We start from the raw sequence: 22,648 nt of genomic DNA, 5'->3' as shown, positions 1-22,648 counted from the left end.
GGTTCATTGGGTGTAAAGGGAGAGAGAAATGGGGTCCACTGGGTTTAAAGTGAGAGAAACGGGGTTCATTGGGCGTAGAGAGAGAGAGAGAAATGGGGTCCATTGGGTTTAAAGTGAGAGAGAAATGGAGTCTGTTGGGTTTAAAGAGAGAGAGAAACAGGGTCCCTTGAGTTTAAAGAGAGACAGAAACGGGGTTCATTGGGTGTAAAGTGAAAGGGAAATAGAGTCTGTTGGGTTTAAAGAGAGAGAGAAACAGGGTCCCTTGGGTTTAACGAGAGAGAGAAACAGGATCCCTTGGGTTTAAAGACAGAGAGAAACAGGGTTCATTGGGTGTAAAGGGAGAGAGAAACGGTGTCCACTGGGTTTAAAGAGAGAGAAAAATGGGATCCATTGGGTGTAAAGGGAGAGAGAAAAGGGGTCTATTGGGTTTAAAGGGAGAGAGAGAGAGAGGAGATGTCTGAATGCATTTAAAGGGTTCAGGAAATGAGACCCCAGTAGAGTTAAAGAGAGTGGGAAGGGGGACAGTGGAGCTCACCACTGCAAGTGAAGTCATTCAAGAGGGTCCGATCGCCACGGCAAGCACACTTGACCCGTCCCTCTGCCGTGAGAAGGCACAGATCCTGGCAGCCTCCGTTGAAGACCTTACATGGTGACAGGTTGCCTGCGGAGAGAGAGGGAAGGCATAAATAAATAACAATGGACTACTGCTGTCAGTCTTGTGAACCAATCACATCCCCTTTCCCGTGGGTCTACTGCACTCCAAAACCCTTACAACATCATAAAAGCCCCATCAGCTCATCTTGTGTGTGCAAACACCTCCATATCCCGGACAATCTCTCTTCTCCTCCCTCTCATGCGATAGATGATACTAAACTCTGAAAGCACATACCACCAGGCTCAAGGACTGCTTCTACCACACTGTTATAAAGACTACTGAACGGGCCCCAGCACAATAAGATAAGCTCTTGACTTCACAACCTACCTCATCATGGCCCTTGTACCTTATTGTCTGCCTGCTCTACACTGTGTAATGATCTGATCTGTATGAACCGTATGTAAGACAAAAATAAACCAATTTACATTTGAACTGACCACTGGGCAAGGTAGAGCTCCCCCTGCCCTTCACTCACAGTTGTTGGTGTCATTTGCCACAGCGACAATTCCCATGGGCTGCTGGGGGATGTCCGCCCGCAGGACACGGAGATCTCCACCAGTGTACTTGTCAGCACGCAGCACTGCCCTGCGCACCCAGTCTGTCCAGAAGATGAAGTTGCCATACACTGCCAGGCCGAAGGAATGGACCGGCTCAGACTTCAGGATCACCTGGGGGGTGGGGGGTGGGGAGGGAGAAAAGACAGAGGCAGTAAATTAGCATGCAGGCAGGGATACAAATACGTGCACACAGGTGCACCAAAATGTGCTTTTGAACGTGCGTACACAGGTACACACACACACATACAGACAAATGTAGAGGGGGCGGGGAGAGAGAGAGCGGGGGGGGGGGGAGAGAGAGAGAGAGAGAGAGAGAGAGAGAGAGAGACACAGAAGGAGAGACACATACAGAGACTGACACAGAGACAGGGACAGACAAGAACACAGACAGAGACACATAGGTATGGCAATTCAAATATGCAGGAACATAAAAAGCCGTACACAGTAGTGGGGTCTATCCAGTCCATCACATGCACAACCCTCCCTACCACTGGACACACTGCACCCACACATACTGCTTGAACCAACCGGCCCTAATCACTACAGTGACCAGTTTGCGCTAAAATGGACTTTGATTTTGTTCTAATTGTATTCTATCTTGTAAAAATTGTCTATTATTTGTTTAATTTATGTTTCCTTGTGAATGTTGTGTCTCTGATGCTCTGTGCCTGTGATGCTGCTGTAAGTAAGCTTTTTATTGCACCTGTACACACAGCGACTTGTACAGGTGACAATAAATTCAACTCTGACTCATGAGCACCTGTGACATGTCCTTGAGCATCCACAGTGAAGTCGAGTTTGACACCAAAAAACTGACCTGCGTGATACACGCAGACATGCATACACACACTTCCACAAATTTCAGAATGTTGCAGAGGTAAGCAGAGAGGCCTTTCAGCCTTATTAGATTCATGCCAACCCATCTACACTCATCCTGCAGCATTACCTAATATTCTCATCAACTCCCACCGCCCCCCGCCCAAAACCTACCCCTCACCCACACACACAGGAGGTGGCGAGGGGATCACTTCCAGCAGCTGATGAAGCCACAGACCCCGTACGTTGTTGGGATCTGGGAGGGAGTCAGAGCGCTTGTGGGAAACTCACATGGTCACAGGAAGAATCTGCAGACCCCACACACACAAACAGTGACAGAGGTCAGAATCAAACCCAGAGGAAGTAGTGAATGTAGGAGGAGGGGGAGGGAAAGGGGTGGAGAGAGAAGGGTGAAAGGAAGGTGGGTGAGGGGCTGGAGAGGAGAGTGGTGGAGACACCCACCTTCCTATTGGAGCCGTCATACTCGCATCGCTCGATCTTGTCAAGTGTAGCATCAGAGAAGTAGAGTTTCTCAGACGGGTGGTCGATGGCGAGGCCATTGGGGGTGCGGATGTCCGTGCCAATGATGACCGATACACTGGCGCCGCTGAGCGTGGCTCTCATAATGCTGGGGTACTGCTCATTCCAGTTCGTCCAGAACATCAGGCTGGGGTTGGGGAGAGAGGGAGAGAGGTGGGGTAGAGAGGCAGTGTAGTTAAGGGGGAGAGAAGAGGGTAGAGAAGGGGGATAAGAGAGACAGGGTAAGAAAGAGAGGGGACAAGGGGAAGAGTGGGGTAAAGAGAGGGTTAGAGTGGGGGAAGAGGGGGGAGAGAGAGGGATGAAGAGAGGGCAGAAGAGGAGAAAGGGAAAGGAGAGAAAGTGGTTGAGAAACCTGTTAACAGCTGTCCCAGTGACCTCAGCCTTCCAGAGCAGAATGAACAACATCCCTATCTATGCCCCACTTGAAGACAAAAATGGGGTGAGGGCTGGAATGACCTCAACCTCGATATAGGGAGGTGCAGGCTGGAGAATGTCCGAAGCATGCTCACCAGCCCCCACTCCCCCGACGTCAAGACATTGGTGGTCTGAAGCTCATCCCTCTACTCCAACCCTAACTTTGAGGCACAGAATGGGGAACGGGGACTCCTGAAGGGTCTCCTCCCACCCATTCATCCACTCATAACCCCATGACCTTGAGACACTGGGGGGGGGAGAAGTTCTGAAGGACCTCCCTTCCATTCCCCACTCTTAACCCCATTGCTTCCATCGCCTTATATCCCCCAGTTCACGGCCGTCCCCTTACTCGAGGCACTCACAAAGGAGGAACGACTTTGACCTCAACAAACAGGTTGGAGAGGGCCTGAAGGATCTCGTATCCCCTCTGTCACCACTCATACTGCTACCTCCTCCTCCTCCTCCTCTCAGGTCTTCCCACCACTCCCCTGACACCCCCTATTGCTTATTGAGCACGAAACACCACAATCTCGAGACACAGAGAAGCAGGCTGCAGAGGGTCTGAAGGACCTTCCATCAGCCACCCTGTTCCCCCTACCCATTGGGTCTGCCCCGCCCCCTCAACTCCACCCACTTTCAGCTGCATCACTCGAGGCACTTGTCAAGGATGAAGAACCTCGACCTCGAGACATAGGATAACAGGCTGCAGAGAGTCTGGAGGATACCCCCTCCATCCCTACCCACCTTGGTCTCACCCCACCTGACAACCACCGCCCACCTCCTTACTTAAGGCACTCGTCGAGGACGAAGGCGCGAGGGTGATCCTCGCCAGACATGGTGACCACGGTCTCACGGTCGAAGGCTCCGGGCCGGCTCTGGTCCACACTGTGTCGGCTGATGGTGGAGGTGGTGTAGCTGGTCCAGTACAGTGTGTCCCAGGCCCGATGGTAGGCCAGACCCTCCACTGAGCCCACATCTGTAGGGAAGGTGGAGAGGAGACATTGGCTCAAACACAGAGAAAGACCCCAGTCACCAACCCAGCCCAGGATCGCTGTCTATCCAGCAACAGCGCACTGCCCTCCCAATCCCTCAGAGTAAATGCGGGTGAGTAGTAGAATCCTGGGGTGTGTGTGGGGTGACTGGGGGAATGGAATGGGATCAGTCTGAGTGTGTCAACGTGCTTGGCGTGCCGAAGGTGTTGCCTTCAATTGCGTCTCTTTGAAGTGTGTACAAACGTTGTGTGTGTGTGTGTGTGTGTGTGTGTGTGTGTGTGTGTGTATGATGTATGTATACACGCGTGCATGGGTCTGCCGGTGTCTATTTGTGTGTACATACCTTGTGCCCACATCGAGTGCCTTTGTTTGCGTGTGTGCCTGTACCTGATGCGCGCACATATGTCTATGTGCACGTGGTATGTGGTACATGTCTGTACGTGCATGTGTCAGGGGAAGGTTAAACTGTGTTGGGGGAAGAGGAAAACAGGGGCAAGAATTCCACAGCAGAGCCCTGGGGAGTGTTGTCACAGTGTGGAGGAGATTTACCAAGATATTGCAAAGACTTGAGGAGACTGAGAAGTTTGTCAGATTGGGAGTGTACATTGACAGGAAAGGGTTAGAGAGATATGGGACAAATGGAACAAGCTTGGATGGGAACCTTGGTCAACATAGACCAGTTGGGCTGAAAGGCCTGTTTTCTTACTATGTCACTCTCCGACCTCTGGTGTGTGTATCCAAGCCACAATAGTGCTCCCAAGACACATCACATCACTTTTGTGTGGGTATCCTCTGATATCCCTCCCCTTGGGCACTCACTGTCATCAAGGTCCTCCCTCCCTCGACCTATGCCACTGCCAGGAACTCACTGTCGACCAACGGTCCTCCTCTCCTCCACTCCCTCACTTACACCCCTTGGGAACTCACTGTCAATGGTAGTCCTCCCTCCTCACCACCAGGCCCACCCTCTCCACCTGCTGCAGGGAACTCACTGTCGACGATGGTCTTCCTCCCTGAGCCATCGTCGCTGACCTGCTGGATGTTGCCAAAGTGGATGTCGCTGAAGAAGATGCGATTGCCTCCCTTGGGGCCCCGGCCATAGTCAAATGCTAGGGCAATGACGTTCTTCATGAAGTCCAGGTCCTCAAAGGGCTTTACCGGCGAGTTGAGGTTAGTCTCATCTGACAGGTGGATGCTCTTCAGGATGGTCCGCTCGGAGTAAAGGAGGTAGCCATCATAGTCTCGGCAGTTGGCACCATCCTCTGAGAGCATGCCGTGGGCACAGGCACAGGTCCGCAGCCCGTTGCCCCGGTACAGGCAAAGCTGCGCACAGCCACCGTTGTTCTGGGCACAGATGTTGGTCCCTGTCAGAGGTGAAGGAGGAGGAGCAGGTGGAGGGAAATGAGGGTTCATGAGTCTGAGGACAGAACAGTGCACGGCACTCCCTTCTCCCTACCCCTTCCACTGCGCAGTGTTTGCTCACTGCCCCCCACCCCACAACATGGCATTACCTGCTCACCGTCCCTCCCGCAATGCTCTCTCACCATCCCACCCACAGCACTCATCACCCCTCCCACAGCGCTCTCTCTTCACCACACCTACTACAGCATGGCGCGCTCTCAACACCCTTCCCACAGCACGGCACTCTTTGCTCACTATTCCTAGCACAGCGCGACACTCTCTCCTCACCACCTCTCCCACAGCGAGGTGAGGAAAAGTGAGACGGTAGCACCACGCTGCAGGAGGGGCATGAGGAGAGCCAAATCCCACAACGTACCAACAGTTCAAACAAAAGCCAACACAAAAGAGAGAACTGCTTCTCACCCTTCTGCCTCTCTCTGTTGAACACCTTCACGTCTTTTAGTTGCACACCGACCCCCGTTCTCAATGAAACACATTCTGTCGCATTATCCTTCTGACCACGCTTGATGGATCCATTGGCGTGGGTCCTATCCAAAAGACAAGATAGTAACTTAAATTTCTGGTATTCTACTCTCCCTGGGAACCCTGTAAATACCAACACTCTCCCTGGGACCCCTCTCAATACTGACACACTCCTCAGGACCCCTCTAAATACAACACACTTCCTGGTATGCCCTGTAAATACTGATAAACTCCCCAGGAGCCTCTGTAAATAAGACCATAAAACATAGGAGCAGAATTAGGCCATCGAGTCTGCTCCACCATTCCTGCCTTCTCACCATATCTTTTGATGCCCTGACCAATCAGGAAACGATCAACTTCTGCCTGTAAATATACACACGGACTTGACCTCCACTGCAGTCTGTGGCAGAACATTCCACAGATTTAATACTCTCTAGCTAAAAATATTCCTCCTTATCCTGTTCTAAAGGGTCGCCGCTCAATTTTGAGGCTGTGCCCTCTAGTTCTGGATACCCCTACCATAGGAAACATCCTCTCCACATCCACCCTAGCTAGTCCTTTCAACATTCAGTAGGTTTCAATAAGCTCCCCGCGCATTCCTCTAAATTCCAATGAGTATAGGCCCAAAGCTGCTAAATGCCCTTAATTCCCAGAATCATACTCGTGAACCTCCTCTGAATTCTCTCCAATGACAATGCATCCTTTCTAAGATATGGGGCCCAAAACTGTTGACGATAATCTAAGTGCGGCCTGACTAGTGTCCTAAAAAGGCTCAGCATTATCCCTTTGCTTTTATATTCTATTCCCCTTGAAATAAATGCCAACATTGCATTTGCCTTCTTTACCACAGACTCAACCTGTAAATTAACCTTCTAGGAGTCTTGCACGAGGACCCCTAAGTCCCTGTGCATCTCTGATGTTTGAACCTTCTCCCTGTTTAGGTAATAGCCGCAACTGTTGTTCCTTTTACCAAAATGCATTATCATGCATTTCCCAACACTGTATTCTATCTGCCACATTTTGCTCATTCTTCCAATTTGTCTAAGTCCTGCTGCAATTGCATTTCTTCCTCAGCACTATCTACCCCTCCACCTATCTTCGTATCATCCACAAACTTTGCCAGAAAGCCATCAATTCCATTATCTAAATCATTGACAAACAAAATGAAAAGCAGGGTCCCAATAATTACCCCTGAGAAACACCACTAGTCACTGATAGCCAACCAGAAAAGGCCCTCTTTATTCCCACTCACTGCCTCATGCCTATGAGCTATTCCACTATCTATGCCAGTATCGTTCCTGTAATGCCATAGGATTTCACCTTGTTAAGTAGCCTCATGTGTGGCACCTTATCAAACACCTTCTGGAAATGCAAGTAAATAACATCTACTGCCTCTCCTTTGTCCATCCTGCCTGTTACTTCCTCAAAGAATGCTAACAGACTTGTCAGCAAGATTCCCCTTTACAGAAACCATGCTGACTTTGACTTATTTTATTAGTCTCCAAGTACCTTGAAACTTCATCCTTAATAATAAACTATTATTAATCCTCATCCTTAATAATGGCCTATAATTTCCTTTCTTTTGCCTTCTTCTCTTCTTAAAGAGTGGAGTGACATTTGCAATCTTCCAGTCCTCTGGGACCATGCTAGAATAAAATTCTTGAAAGATCATGACCTATGCATCTGTTATCTCTTCAGCAACCACTCTCAGGACTCTGGGATGTAGTCCATCTGGCTCAGGCGACTTATCCACCATCAGACCTTTCAGTTTGCCTAGCACTTTTTCCTTTGTGATAGCAATGGCACTCACTCCTGCTACCTGACACTCACAGACCTTTGGCACACTGCTAGTGTCTTCCACAGTGAAGGCAGATGCAAAGTACCCATTAAGTTCATCTGCCATTTCTTTGTCCCTCTCAAACTGCAGTATGAATTCAATCATATTATGACCACTGCCTCCTAAGGGTTCCTTTACATTAAGCTCCCTTGTGTTAAGCTCCCGTAACACAATCCCAGAAATCATTGCTAATACTGACACACTCCCCTGGAAACCTTCTGTTAATATGCTCTCTTGTTTTAGACTGCCCGACACTCAGAGAAAAAGACTGAGACTATCCACCTCATTTCTGCCCCTCATGATTTCATAGACTTATCAGGTCACCATCAGCCCCCTTCACTCCAGAGAAAACAGTCCCAACCTTCCCAGACTCTCATTCTAACTCAAGACCTCCAGTCCCAGCAATGTGCTGGTGAATCTTTTCTGCCCCCCTCTCCAGCTCTATTTTCCCCTCCGCTATCAGATTTTTGAAAGGCAAACAAACCCATGAACACTACCTTGCTATTTATTCTTCTTTGCAATAGTTATTTATTTTTGTAATTTATAGCAATTGCACGTCTTTGCACTATGCTGTGCCATGAAACAGATTTCAAATCCATTAAGGCAATGATAAAATATCGGATGGACATCCTTCCTACAGATGGACGACCAGGGCAGTATACAATGCTTCAATTACCTGTCGCTCCAGTAGATATAATCTTCAAAGACAGACACGGCAAACATATCCATGTTGTTGCTGGAGAGAATGGCCTCTCTGTTCTTGCCCGTCTCCAGGTCAATTCGTTCTATCTTGTCTGTGCGTGCGTCACACCAATAAAGCTTACCCTCCTGGGATGGGGGGAAAGGAGATCGAATGAAAGGAGATCACAGCACCAGCAGCTGTTCAGTCACAGAGCACTGAAACCAGCCCTTTGGTCCAATCCACCTATGCCCACCAAGATTCCCATGTAAGCCAATTCTATATCCCCGCGTTCTAAACCTTCCCTATCGATGTACCTGTCCAAGTGCCTTTTAAATGTTGTTAATGTATCTGTCTCGACCACTTCTACTGGCAGCTCATTCCATATAAAAAACAGCCTCTGGGTGAAAACTTTGCCCCTCAGGTTCCTATTATAAGTCTTTCCCCTCTCATCTTAAACCTGTACCCTCTGGTTCTTGATTCCCCAACCCTATCTATGTACCTCGTGATTTTATACACCGCTATAAGGTCACCCCTCATTCTCCTACACTCCAATGAATAGAGTCCCAACCCGCTCAACCTCTCTCTAAAAAATGCCAGCAACATGGACATCTCAGTATCCTTTCTCTCCCCCACCAGGTCATTCACTCACCCTCCTCTCACTCCTCCTAACACCTTCTCTTTCTCCTCACCTCTCCCCATACCCCCTCTTTCCTCTCTCTCCCTCACCTCCTCTTTCACCTTCTTCCCTCTTCCTCCCATGATAGCCCTACCTCACCCTCCTCCTTCATGCCCCTCAAATCCCTCCCACTCCCTAAATCTCCCCTTCCTCACTCTGCTCCCTCCACTTTCCTCCTCCTTCACCACTCCTACCATCCATCTCCAACCTCCCACCCACTGCCTCCCCATCCCTTTCTCTCTCCCTCATCCCTCCTCCTCCCTTCTCACTCGAGCTTCACTGGATATGGGCTTAATTAATTCCATTTGACGTTCTGACCATTGCCTGCGCCTGTCTCTCTTCCCACACCCTCTTCCAGAGACTGGGGAGAGACACCCACCAGGTAATCGATGGAAATTCCATTGGGCCAGCTGATGCTAGTGTTGACCAGGACTGAACGCTCTGACCCGTCCAACCTCGCCCGCTCGATCCGGGGATACTGGCCCCACTCCGTCCAGAACAGGTACCTGCAGGGAATGAAAAGAGGGAAGAGGGAGGAAAACGGAGGAAAGGGTGGGAGTGAGGAAGGAAAGGGGAGAGAGAGGGAGAGGAGCAGGGGAGAGAAGGGAGAGAAGGAGGAAGAGAGTGGATGAGAGACAATGTTTATGGTGCTTCCATAAAAATCATAGAGTTGTTGGGGACGTGCCGAATCTCCTCATACTTCTAAGGAAGGAGAGGGACAGGGTGTGTGCTTCTAAAACCACTCGGTGAATCTTTGAGATATTTGATTCAATCATGGCCAACAAAGTGACTGCGAAGCTGCATTTTATTGTGCGATGTACTTCAATCGGCAGCTCAGCACTGGACAGGAGTAACAGGACACAGCACAGCACAGGAACAGGCCCGTTGTGTGCAGTTTCGGTCCCCCTGTTACAGGAAAGAAATCATTAAGCTGGAAAGAGTGCTGAGGAGATTGATGTGGATGTTGCCAACTCGTGCGACTGAGTTATGGAGAGAGGTTTGGCAGATTGAGACTTTATTCCTCGGAGCATAGAAGATTGAGTGTTTCACTAAGATGGCAGTGTGCTCATATGCAGCCTGTCTGGATGAAAACAATTGTTTAATTGTTCAGCCTTTACGTCTTTTTCACGATTGCCAGACACTGCAGGATACTAAGAACAGGACTACCCCAATAGCAAGCTGCTGGAGAGCAGTGGAGTTGGACTTGTTGCACACTGTGTTGCAGCCTGCTCCAGCCACTCATGGAAGGTGTCAGTGGCTGTACGTGATCCAACGGATGGTGCGGGATGTTTTTGTTGTGATTGCAAGACGCTGGTGAACATTGGTAATCTAGAATACTGAGAGTCCAATTCACTGGCTCATTGGCAAGACCGACAGCGGGAAAGCTGCCTTAGTTGTGGCACGGACCAGGCCCTCATTCACACCTTGGGGTTGCTTGTTGTGTCTGCTGAGGAAGGAGATGCTGAATTCCGCGCTGGGTTGGAGGCTGGCCCCTCCCCATCAGTGCTGCCTTCCAGTGTTTGTTCGGTGGGAGATAAGCTAGATTGCCTTTGCCTGCGGCTACATTATGCGATCTGAGGAACTGCCGTGTGACTGTTCTTGTAGAAACATGGGGCTCCAGGACAACACTCGTGCACCATTAATCTACAAGCCAGGACACTCAGGGACTTGGGCTGTATTATTAAATTCTAAATTCTTTTTTGTAACTCTACAACGTTCTGCTATCATATGTGCTGTGTGTGACTGTTGGTACTGTGTTTTGTACCTTGGCTGCAGAGGAATGCTGTTTCGTTTGGCTGTGTGGTTGAATGACAATTAAACTTGAACTTATATAGTTGGATAAAGCCATGAGGGGCACAGATAGGGTGAACCCAGGTCCTGGCACTGTAATGCTACCACGCCAACCCAATGTGAGGCTTAAATAGGAAAAATCAAGTTGCATGGACCACTGCTTCTGTGTTGTGTGATTCAGTGATCTCTACCTACACCTCCCTCAGAGAGATGAGATCCTTGCTATTTTCATGCTATGTGACTCTGCAACATTGGATCAGAACTAGAATCACCAAGGCAGGGGTGGTTATGGAGCAAGCATTAGGATCAGTTTAGCAGGTTGTATGGACATGGTGTATCAAAGAGTCTGTTCCCACACTATATGGCTCAATGATGTAGTGCAATGACAGAGCCAACACTCTCATCACTCCTAACCCCTCCCCCCCCACCCACCACATCTCCCCAGACCTGTATCTTGCCCTCAGTCACTGCAAAGGCACTTACCCCTTCTTCGGATGGACGGTTATGGCACGAGGCTTATCCAGCCCTTGGGACACCACCACATATCGGAACGAGCCATTCAGGCGTGCTACTTCGATGACATCAAACCCCTGGTCTGTCCAGTAAATGTTGCCTGCAGAGTGGTTTCCATTCAACACCAGTGAGGGAAGGGGAGGGAGGTACATCAGAAAGTGAAATAAATCCTTACTGCATTGGAATAAACGTGTGTGTGTGTGTGTGACTCTGTGTGAGTATGCGTTTCAGTCTGTATGAGTATGCGTGAAACTGTCTTTGAAATTGTTAGTTTTTGTCTGCGTGCGTATGCTGTTCCTTTCCCACATGTATTCCCCCAACTGCCCCTCTCACCCAGCCCTCTGACCCTTTCCACACTCCCTGCTCTCCCTCCAGCCTGGTCCCCGAGACCACTCGCACCCGCCATTCCTCTACCCACCGGCAATCCAGTCGACAGCGATGCCTTCAACCCGTCCGATGCCATTGGTGACCACATCTTCCCGCCAGGTCTGGTCCCGTTTGGCTCTGCTGATGGTGCTAAGCCCCATGTCTACCCAGTAGATGGTGTCATTCTCTGGGTTCAGAGGGAGGGGGGAACAGGGAGAAGTCAGACCGTGGTGTCCCCAGCACTACACTAACACATTCAGTCACAGAGAACAAGGGAAGGGAGGGGGTTGGAGTGACCAGCTTTTGGTAAGTGGCCAAAGGGGTTAAAGAGAGGCAAACAGACACAGATATGCATACAGAGAAGCAAGCGTGCACACACACACACATACAAATAAATATGCAAACAGAGGCACACCCAAACAGTCTCTCCCTCTCTCAATACACATCTCCCATCCACAAATTACCCTTCCTTTCTGAATCTTCCACCCATCCCCTGCACCAAAACACCCCTGCTTCCACTGCGCAGAATTCCACCCCCTTTCCTGCGTGGAATCACACCTTCCTCATACACCCACCTGCATGGAAGTCGATGCCAACGGCCAGCGAGGTGCCGGAAACAGGAACCAGGGCGTCTGACTTGTCATTGGGATCCAGCGGGATTCCCCGAATACCCTCGTGGACAGAGTAGAGCAGGAACGACCCGACACCTTGGAAACACGGTGGGTGGGAAGGAAAGGTGTTACAACCACTTCCCAAATTGCTTGCCATACCTGCAAATTGGCTCTTTGTGGATCATGCGTTGGGGCACGCAGGCTGTTTCTGGCTGCTACTTGAAGCCGTGACCTGGTCCCTTCTTACCCTTTGAAACTCCAAGTGACAAAAGTTCAGCCTGGCCAACCATGACACAACCACAAGAAAGGAATGCCAGCATTTCTGCATTCTAAGGAGGTTTATTTGTTTATTTATTTAGAGAAACAGCGCCAAACAGACCCTTCCACCCCAACGAGCTGCACTGCTCAACAACCCACCTATTTAACACCAACCTAATTACAGGACAACTTAAAATGACCAATTAACCAGTAGATCTTTGAATTGTAGGAGGAAATCAGAGTACCTGGCGGGAACCCATGTGGTTGAGAGAGAGAATGTACTAGCTCTGTACAGGTGGCACCAGAATGGAACTCAGAACTCTTGAACGGCTACACTACAATTAAGGAGGTTCAGCTTGCCACTGAACACTCTAACATCATCCAGTGAAAAGTGCCCTGACTGGCTGCATTGTGGTCTGGTACGGCAATTTGAATGCAGAGAGTAGTGGACTCAGCCCAATACATCACGGACACATCCCTCCCTCCCCACCATTGGTAGTGTCTACAGGAGGTGCTGTCTCAGGAAGGCAACGTCCATCATCAGAGATCCCCACCATCCGGGACATCCCATCTTCTCACAGCTCCCATCGGGCAGGAGGTACAGAAACCTGAAGTCCCACACCACCAGGTTCAGGAACAGCTACTTCCCTTCAAACATTCGGTTCCTGAACCAACCAGCACAACCCTGATCACTACTGTTTAGCACACACTTTGTTTTGCTCTAGTTGTGTTTTTCTTTGTAAAAATTGTATATATTTATATTTTCCTGCCCATGCTGCTAACCTGATGCTCTGTGTCAGTGATGCTGCTGCAAATAAGTTTTTCATTGCACCTGTACACACACACATGGACTTGCACAGGCGAGAGTAAACTCCACTTTGATGATGCATTTTAGGGCTGGTTCCGGTAAACCTTCTCTGAATTGTTCTCCTCACATTAATACAGCAGACACAGGCCTTTTGGCTCAACTAGTCAACACCAACTAAAATTCCTATCTAAACCATTCCTATTTACCTGCGTTTGACCTATATCCCTCCAAACCTTTCCTATAAATGAGGCTGTTCGAGAACCTCTTAAACATTGTTGATGTACCTACCTCAACCATTTCCTCTGGTGGCTCGTTTCATATAAGGATCAGCCTCTGGGTGAAAAAGTTACCTCTCATGTTCGTTTTAAATCTTTTCCCCTCTCTCAATAAACCTGTGCCCTCTAGTTCTGGATTATCCCGCACTGGGAAATAGACTGTGTGCGTTCACCCTGTTTATGCCCTTCATGATTTCATACACCTCTATAAGGTCACCTCCCAATCTCCTACACTGCAATGAAAAACTCACAATCTGTCCAACTTCTCCCCAGAACTCAGTCCCTAAAATCCTGACAAATCGTTTGAGTGCATGGACTAATTCCACCCCGACAAGTGGAGAGTGTTCTAAAGCTTCTCACTGCATCCTGGAACATTGGTTTACTATTGTCACATGTACAGTGAAAAACTTTGTTTTGCATGCCATCCACACAGATCACTTCACCACATTCAGTAAGTCATGGACACTGCACAGATACAGGCACTACAGCCCAATCAATCCGAGCTGACTACAGTGCCTATCCAGCTAGCCCAAACTTTCTGCGTTTGACCCATATCCCACCAAATCCACCAAGTGCTTCTTAAGTTATACTGTTGTACTATACCTGCTTTATCTACGTATTCTGGCAGGTCACTCCATATAGGCTGCATGAAAAAGTTGCCCCTCAGGTCCACTTTAAATCCTTCCACTCTATCTCCCTATGCTCCCTAGTTTTGGACTCGCCTACCCAAAAGCATATGTCAGAAATGGAATCAAGTATACCAAGTTAATACAGCTACAGAGAAGGTGTAGTGTAGGTAGACAATAATGTGCAAGATCATAAAGAGGGAGATTGTGAGGTTAAGAGTGCAGCTTATTGTACGAGGGGACTGTTCAAATGTCTGATAACAGTGAGATAGAGACTGTCCTTGAGCCTGGTGGTACATGCTTTCAGGCTTTTGAATCATCTGCCTGATGGAGGGGGAGAAGGGAGATTGCCTGGGGTGGATGGGGTCTTTGATTTTACTGACTGCTTTACCAAGGCAGCAAGAAGTGCAGACAGAGTCCATGGGGGGAAGTCTTGTTTCTCTCTGCAGCTTATTGTGGTCATAGGCAGCCTTACTAAGTCCCAATGCATCTGGCTCAGATGCTTTCTGTGGCGCAGCGATAAAAAATTGGTCAGGTTTACTCGGAACATACCAAATTTCTTTAGCCTCCTGAGGAAGTAGAGACGAGGAAATGTGCAGATGCTGGAAATTCAAGCAACACACAGAAAAAATGCTGGTGAACGCACAAATACAAAAAATGCTGGTGAAGTAGAGGTATGGTTTACAAGCCACCAATACAGATCGCTTTACCACATCAGTACAAGAGAAAAGCAATAACAGATTACAGAATAATGTGTTACAGAGAAAGTGCAGTGCAGACAGACAGTAAGGTGACAGGGCTACAACGAGGTGTAATGAAATGCAGAGACTCCATCTTATTGCACTAGTGGGCCGTTCCACAGTGGGATAGGAGCTGTCTTTGAGACTAGTGGTATGAGTTTACAGACCTTTGTGTCTTTTGCCTCAGGGGAGGGAGGAGAAGAGAGAATGTCCAGATTAGGTGGAGCCTTTAATGATGTTGGCTGTTTTCCTGAAAAATAGTCCAATTAAACCCCACTGTGAGCTCTCGCAACCGACCAATGGCAATGGGGAAAGAGGACCAACCCCCTCCCAAACGTATCCTCCCCTCGTCAACGCATGTTACCGCTCCAATCCACCACAGCACCCTCACCTTCACAGGAACGCTCTCCACTCCTGAGGCTGTAGCCCGCTGTACACATGCAGGACCTGGTGGTAGGAGAGTTCGGCAGGCAGAGCTGTGAGCAGTCACCGTTCTTCTCGCTGCAGGGGTTCCTTCCTAAAAGGCAGGAGGTCATGCAGTTAATATCACAGCTCAAGGGGATTGGGCAGACTGAATGGGGACGTTGGAGATCACCGGATGTTGGGGAGGTTAATGGGGAGACTGAAGTCGGACGCTGGAAATCACCGGGTGTTGGGGAGGGTAAGGGGGAGACTGAATGGGGACGTTGGAAATCACCGGGTGTTTGGGAGGGTAAGGGGGACACTGAATGGGGACATTGGAAATCACCGGGAGTTGGGGAGGTTAATGGGGACGATGGAAATCACCGGGTGTCGGGGAGGTTAAGGGGGACACTGAAAATCACCGGGTGTTGGGGAGACTGAATGGGGACGTTGGAAATCACCGGGTGTTTGGGAGGGTAAGGGGGACACTGAATGGGGAAGTTGGAAATCACCAGGTGTTGGGGAGGTTAATGGGGACACTGAATGGGGACGTTGGAAATCACCGGGTGTTGGGGAGGTTAAGGGGGAGAGTGATGGGGACGTTGGAAATCACCAGGTGTTGGGGAGGTTAAGGGGGATGTTGGAAATCGCTGGGTGTCGGGGAGGGTAAGGGGGACACTGAATAAGGACGTTGGAAATCATCAGGTGTTGGAGAGAGTAAGGGGGACACTGAGTGGGGATATTGGAAATCACCAGGTGTTGGGGAGGGTCAGGCAAAGCATGAATTGGGGGCGCTGGAAATCACCAGACATTGGAGTGTAGATCTTCACGTGCGTAACCAGGGTGGTGGTGTTCTGTGGAACCACTATGTCCGAACAGTCCTTGGCACAGATCCACCCTTCCTCCTCTATCGACTCTCCACAACCCTTGCAACCTCACTCGCAACCTGCCATCTACTCTTCAGCCTCCCACGTCTTTCCATCCCCTTCTCCCTTACCCACTCCAAGTCCCCTTTCCCACGCCCTGCACCTTCTTCTGCCTACACACCACCTTCACTGCTCGTTCCTCTATCACTTCTTCCTCTTCTGCTGTGCCCTCTGCCCCTTTGCCTCCTCCCTCACTGATTTGTATCTCTTCTTCCTCCTCCCCCTCTCCCCCTTCATTCATCACCCTTGCTCCTCCACCTCTTTTCTGACCTGCCAGTACCTCCTCCCCCAACCCCTCCCTCACCAATCTGGATCTAACCACTCCCCCGCCGAACCCCTCACCGATCTGCATCTTTTCCCACTCCCCTAATCATCCTCTATCCCCTTCACTGGTCTGCATCTCTCCCCCACCCCCCGCTTCCTCTCACAACCCCCTCCCTCCCTCACCAGTCTGAATCACCACAATTCCCCTCCCACCTCGCCAATCTGGATCTTCCCCCAAACAACCTCCTCCTCACCGGTCTGTATCTCTTCATCATACACCTTCATGTGCATAACCGGGGTGGTACTGTTCCGTAGAACTACCACGTCAGACCCGTCCTTGGCACAGGTACCCATCTGTTCTGAGCCCTGGTCAGCCCACCACAGACGATCTCCTGAGGGCAGAGAGGGGGAGAATCAGGATCTGGCAGTCCCAGTGACGAGTGACACTCCCAACTTTAACTTTCTCTGTTCTTTGACATTCCCCACCATTCATGGTGCATGTTCCTAATTCCCTGTTAGCCTACGCTCCCTACCATTCACAGTGAGTGTCCCACCCTTGTACGCTAAGGTCTCTCACTTACTGAACTATTCCTTGTGAGTACCCAGTAGGCTGTCCAAAGTGCATAATGTCGCACTTCTCCAAATTAACTTCCACCTGCTATCAGTCCAGAAATGTTACTAACTAATCCACAACACCCTGTAACTACCCAATTGCCCCTCTGGCTGGAGAACTCGGACAAGTGGTGTTCCGCAGAGAGCTGTACTGTGTCTTCTGCTGCTTTATATATAAATGACCTGAAACAAACACAGTAGATGGGTGGGTTAGTAGGTTTGCAGACGATCCAAAGATTGGTTGTGTCGTGAACAGTGTAGAAAGCAGCATACAAATAAGTGGCAGATATGGGTAGAGAAGTGGTAGATGAGTTTAACCCAGCCAAATGTGAAGTATTGCACTTTGAGAGGTGAAATGTCAAGAGACAGTACACAGTTAATGGCAGTACTCTTAACAGTATTGATGCACTGGGGGATCTTGGAGTCCAAGTCCAAAGCTCCCTGAAAGTGGCGATACAGGTTGACAGGATGATAAAGAAGGCATATGGCATGCTTCCCTTTGTAAGTTCAGGAAATGAGTTCAAGAGTTGGGAAGTTATGTAGTAGTTTTATAAAACTGTGGTCAGGCCATATCTGGAATATTGCATTCAGTTCTGGTCACCCCATTACAAGAAGGATGTGGGGGCTTTGGAGAGGGTGCAGAGGAGGTTCACCAGGAGAGGGCGTGAGCTATTAAGAGAGGTTGGACAAACTTAAGTTGTTTTCTCTAGAGTGGTGGAGGCTGAGGGGAGATCTGATAAAGGTTTATATAATTATGAGAGGCATTGATAGAGTAGACAGTTAGTAAGTGTTCCCACAGTCAGATTGTCTAATACTACAAGGTCAGAGAGGGCAAGTTTTTTTTTTAGACACAGTGGTTCAGGACCAGGATCAGAACGGCTACTTACTTTCCACCATTCAGTTCTTGAACCAACTGGCACAACCCTAATCACCACCTCAATATAGAAACACTATGACTGCAACGAAATTTGTTCTTATACAATGTGTGTCATTTATGTTTTAGTTGTTAATGTCAGGTATCTGGTGCTGTGTGCCTGAGGTGATGCTGCAAATAGGTTTTTCATTGCACCTGTGCACACACGTACTTGTCCGTGTGACAACAAAGTTAATTTTGACCTTAACTGTTCTTGCTCCCACACCACTACAAAGCTCCCTCCTCACCTCCCCTCCTGCTGCTCCCCTCTCTACTTTCTTAAGAGGTTAAGGAGGTTCAGGATGTCACTGAACACTCCCAACAATTCCTCCGGTAGCCTTTTGGTCGAGGTTGTGCCTCAGACATAGTTGTTTATATAGTTTGCTTTTTTCAGGCTTAGGGATGGTATTGGGGACAAAGAGGGGAGTTAGGGGTTAGCATAGGGTTTAGGGACTAGGATGTGGGGAGCTTGAGGTTAGGCTGGAGTTTAGTCCTCCACACCACGTGCTGTGTTCTGTGCCAGAAGGCCAGCAACGTAGACATGTAATAAAGGATATCTGTAGTCGGATGTCAAGCCATCCTCACGGCTCTGCTGGCCTAACCTCACCCCTCAGTCAGCGAGTCCTTGATGGGTTCCGGGATCAGAGTTCCATGCAGGCAGAAGACATGAGGGCTGGTGACCCCCTAGGTATGCAAATCAACCAGACTGGAGTTCGAGGCCTGGTGTTCACAGCACCTTTCCTACAGCAGGGTGACAGAACCCAGAGGAGACTGTACCCTGTGCTACCCACGATCTGTGCTCCCTGGCCAACTTGATTAAATATTGCATTCAGTTCTAGTCACCCCATTACGGGAAGAGGGCGGAGGTTTTGAAGAGGTTCACCAGGATGCTGCCTGAATTAAAGGACCTGTGTTATAATGAGACGTTGGAGAAACTTGGGTTGCAATCTCAGGAGCAAAGAAGGTTAAGGGGAGATCTCATTGAGCGGTGAGGCTATCAGAACATAGAATATTGAACACTACAGCAACAGTTCAGTCCTTCGCCCCATGATGTTGTGTCAATCTTTTAATCTACCCTAAGATCAATCTAACTCTTCTCTCCTACATAGCCCTCCATTTTTCCATCATCCATGTGCATATCTAAGTATCCCTAGCTTATCTGCCTCTACCACCACCCTTGGCAGCACATTCCACGTACCCACCACTCTCCATCTGAAAAATCCACCTCTGACATACCCCCTATACTTTCCTCCAATCACTTTAAAATTATGGTCCCTTGTATTAGCCATTTCTGCCTTGGGAATAAGCCTCCTATCACCCTGTACACCTCTATCAAGTCACCTTTCATCCTCCTCCATTCCAAAGAGAAAAGCCCTAGCTCACTCAACCTATTCTCATAAGACATGCTCTGTAACGCAGACAGCATCCTGGTAAACCTTCTCTGTACCATCTCTGAAGCTTCCACATCCTTTCTATAATGAAGTGACTAGAAATTAACATAATATTTCAACTGTGGTCTGACCAGTGTTTATAAAGCTGTAATGTTACCTTGCAGCTCTTGAAATCAACCTCCTGACTAATGAAGGCCAACACAACATATGCCATCTTAACAATCATATCAACCTAAACGGCAACTTTGTGAGAACTATAGATGTGTACTACAGATCCATCCGTCCGTACACAGTGTTAGGGGTCCTGTCATTAACCCTGTATTCTGCCTTCAAGTTTAACCTTCCAAAGTGAATCACTTCACACTTTTCTGGATTAAACTCCATCTGCTGCTTCTCAGCTCAGCTCTGTATCCTGTCAATGTCCCATTGTAACCTACGACACTATCCACAACACTGCCAACCTTCATATCATCTGCACTCACCCATTATGGCCAGAGCTGTGGCTTTGGTCAGACGACCCTGCAGACTGTCGATCACCACCAATCCGCTGCCATCCAGGTTGCAGTGACTAATGGTGCCATTCTCCGAACTAATCCAGTACAGCTTCTGCTCGCTGTAGTCGATCGACAGGCCTGCAGGAGAATCAGAGTCAGGTTTATTATCACTGACTTATATCTCGTAAAATATGCTGTTTTGTGGCAGCAGTACAGTGCAAAGACATAAAAATTACTCTAAGTTTCAAGAAAAAAGGCAAAAGACAAATAATGTGACAAAGGGTTCAAATTCTAACAGAGTGAAGGGTGGTGATGGTGGAGGGGATAAATATCTATCTGTGGGTTTAATGCAAAGCAGTCTCTCTCCCTCTCCCTCCATCACCTCTCTCATCCTTTCTCTCTTCCCATCCTTCACCCACTGTTTTCTATCCCCTTCTCTCCCTACATCCCTTCTCCCCTGCCTCCCTCTACTTCCACCCCTCACAACTACCCCTTCTGCATTTTTACCTAATTCTTCCCCTTTCTCTTTTCTATCTCCCCACCCTCACCTCTCACTCCCGTCCTCTCGCCCTTCTCTCCCTTCATCCCCTACCCTTGCTCCACCCCTCCTTCCTCCTCTCCCCATTGTCCTTTTCTTCTCTCCCTCTCCTCCTTCAGCCTCCTCCTCTCTCTTCCCCTCAATCCCTCTATCTCCATCAAGCATTCTCCTCCCTCTATGTCCCTTCCTCCCCGTCTCTTTCTTTCACCCCTTCCACTCTCCCTTTCCTCTTTCTCTCCGCAACCTCCTCATCTTCCCCTCACCCCACCAGCAGTGCTCTCTCAGGACCCTACCTCCAACATGAACATCCCCTGAGCATCCTGCTGGGTCTGGGGATGGACCACAGGCACATCGGCCCAGTGATACCCACTTCCTTGACAGGGAGGGGTTCGACCTTGGCGAATATGATGGAGACAGGGGCCCACTCATTCCCGTATGGTCAGAGATGGAGACCTCCATCATTGGGTCTACACACTCCATATGCCTAGGAGATGGAAGGAGGGGATTTCCGGAAACTGGGAGAGTGAATCAGATGTGGTGAGGGGAACATGGTGATGTGATTGCTCAAGCTAAGTGCCCAGCTGAGAGTGAAAGCAAAAGCGAGGGAGAGAGGTGGGGAGGGAGGGGGGGAGAGAGAGAGAGAGGGGAAGGAAAAGAGAGGGGGAGGCGAGTAGGGGTAAGAGGGACAGTGGGGGGATATGGGGGTGGGAAGTGGAAGAAGAGTGGGGCAAAAGTGGGGGGAGAAGGGAGATGGAGAGATAAAAACATAGAAAGCAAGCAAGTGTAGGTGAAAGAGGCATAGAGAAAGGAACAGAGATAGAGAGGGAAGTGAGAAGTGGGAAGAGGAGGGGGAAGAAGCAGAAGAGGGGGTAGAGTGGAGGGAGAGAGGGACGTGGGAGAATATGGGAAGAGGCTGTGGGAGATAAAAGTGGTGCTGGGGCCTGAGCTTTCGGTACCACACCACAGCTGACAGAAGGGAGAAGGGACGCTGGGCTCTCAGCCAGACAGAATGAGTCCAAACCCCACAGAAAGCTCACCCACTGGTCTCTTCTGATTGGTTAGCAGAGTCGTTCTGTTGGTGCCATCCATGTGGGCTGCGTTGATGGTGTCTCCGTCTGTCCAAAAGAGTTTACTGGGGGGTGGGGGAGCAGAGACAGGTCAAGGGTTAACTGGGATACAAACCCTTCCCAAACCTCAGCAACATGTCGAAGTGAGAAATTTCTCACAAAAGCTCCAAACTCAGACCCTCAAATCCTGGCAACATCCTCGTAAATCTTTTCTGTCCTTTTTCCAGTTTAACCATTTCTTTCATACAACAGTGACCAAAACCCTACACAGTACACTTAAGGCTGATTTATACTTGTGTGTCAAATGTACGCCGTAGCCTAATGCGCACCTCTCCCAAAATGTAACTAAGCGTCGCAGCAACTCACACCGAACAACTGTGATTGGTCCGCTTGGTAGTATCGCATTTCCTCCTACGCTGCAATAGCTTCCCATTGGGTGACTGAAGGGCAGGGAAGGAACTCTGGCTGCAATGCTTTCCATAAAGCTTTACAGACCTCCGAAATTATGGAGGACCCCGTGCTTGACGCCAGTTTGCAGCTAGCTGCTACAGCCTGTTGGCTTCCACCTGAAGCTAAAACTCGAATTGTGATTGCCAGTCTCTGAGTATATTGTGCGTACGCTAGTGCAAAATAAATGTTTGGGGACGATGAACCAAATCGTCAAATCTACCTGCCGACATCCGAAAATATTTGAAATGCATTTCCTCGTCCATGCCTCTCAGTGGCCGGACAAGCACAGAAAATTCACCCTCCTTCAGGTTCAGTCGCCATTGTTTGAAGTTTGAGTTTCTTCATGTTGAGTTTCAACACAAAGAAACTCAACACAGTGGCATAGAAACCCCACCACCAACTAGCGTTTTGGCGGTGAATTGCAGAGAGACGCAGACACTCCAACGCATAAGTATAAATGCTCACAACAGCGTAGCCCACTTGCATAGACTATGGCGTAAGCTAGTATGCACAAGTATAAAATCAGCCTTAAGTGTGGCCTCACTGGCAT

The 22,648-nt window shown here is 49.1% G+C and overlaps 1 protein-coding gene across 1 annotated transcript in view; it reads right to left on the bottom strand.

The window, feature by feature from the left end:
• Positions 1-22,648, bottom strand: part of LOC140191511 (low-density lipoprotein receptor-related protein 1-like) — a 293,778-nt gene that overhangs the window by 102,056 nt on the left and 169,074 nt on the right. Inside the window, exons 32-46 of the mRNA XM_072248962.1 lie at positions 21,619-21,713; positions 20,032-20,181; positions 16,888-17,025; positions 15,433-15,558; positions 12,299-12,430; positions 11,776-11,910; positions 11,328-11,457; positions 9,433-9,559; positions 8,372-8,523; positions 5,799-5,923; positions 4,967-5,338; positions 3,769-3,958; positions 2,491-2,695; positions 1,131-1,323; positions 536-661 (exon numbers count right to left, since the gene is read on the bottom strand). Of these exons, the coding sequence (XP_072105063.1) occupies positions 536-661; positions 1,131-1,323; positions 2,491-2,695; positions 3,769-3,958; positions 4,967-5,338; positions 5,799-5,923; positions 8,372-8,523; positions 9,433-9,559; positions 11,328-11,457; positions 11,776-11,910; positions 12,299-12,430; positions 15,433-15,558; positions 16,888-17,025; positions 20,032-20,181; positions 21,619-21,713 (2,396 nt within the window). The remainder of the gene's footprint in view (positions 1-535; positions 662-1,130; positions 1,324-2,490; positions 2,696-3,768; positions 3,959-4,966; positions 5,339-5,798; positions 5,924-8,371; positions 8,524-9,432; positions 9,560-11,327; positions 11,458-11,775; positions 11,911-12,298; positions 12,431-15,432; positions 15,559-16,887; positions 17,026-20,031; positions 20,182-21,618; positions 21,714-22,648) is intronic.

This window comes from Mobula birostris, chromosome X (assembly GCF_030028105.1).
Source record: "Mobula birostris isolate sMobBir1 chromosome X, sMobBir1.hap1, whole genome shotgun sequence".
Lineage (NCBI taxonomy): Eukaryota > Metazoa > Chordata > Chondrichthyes > Myliobatiformes > Myliobatidae > Mobula > Mobula birostris.
The sequence above is the reverse complement of the archived record's forward strand: the minus strand, read 5'-3'. Positions and strand labels throughout refer to the sequence as shown.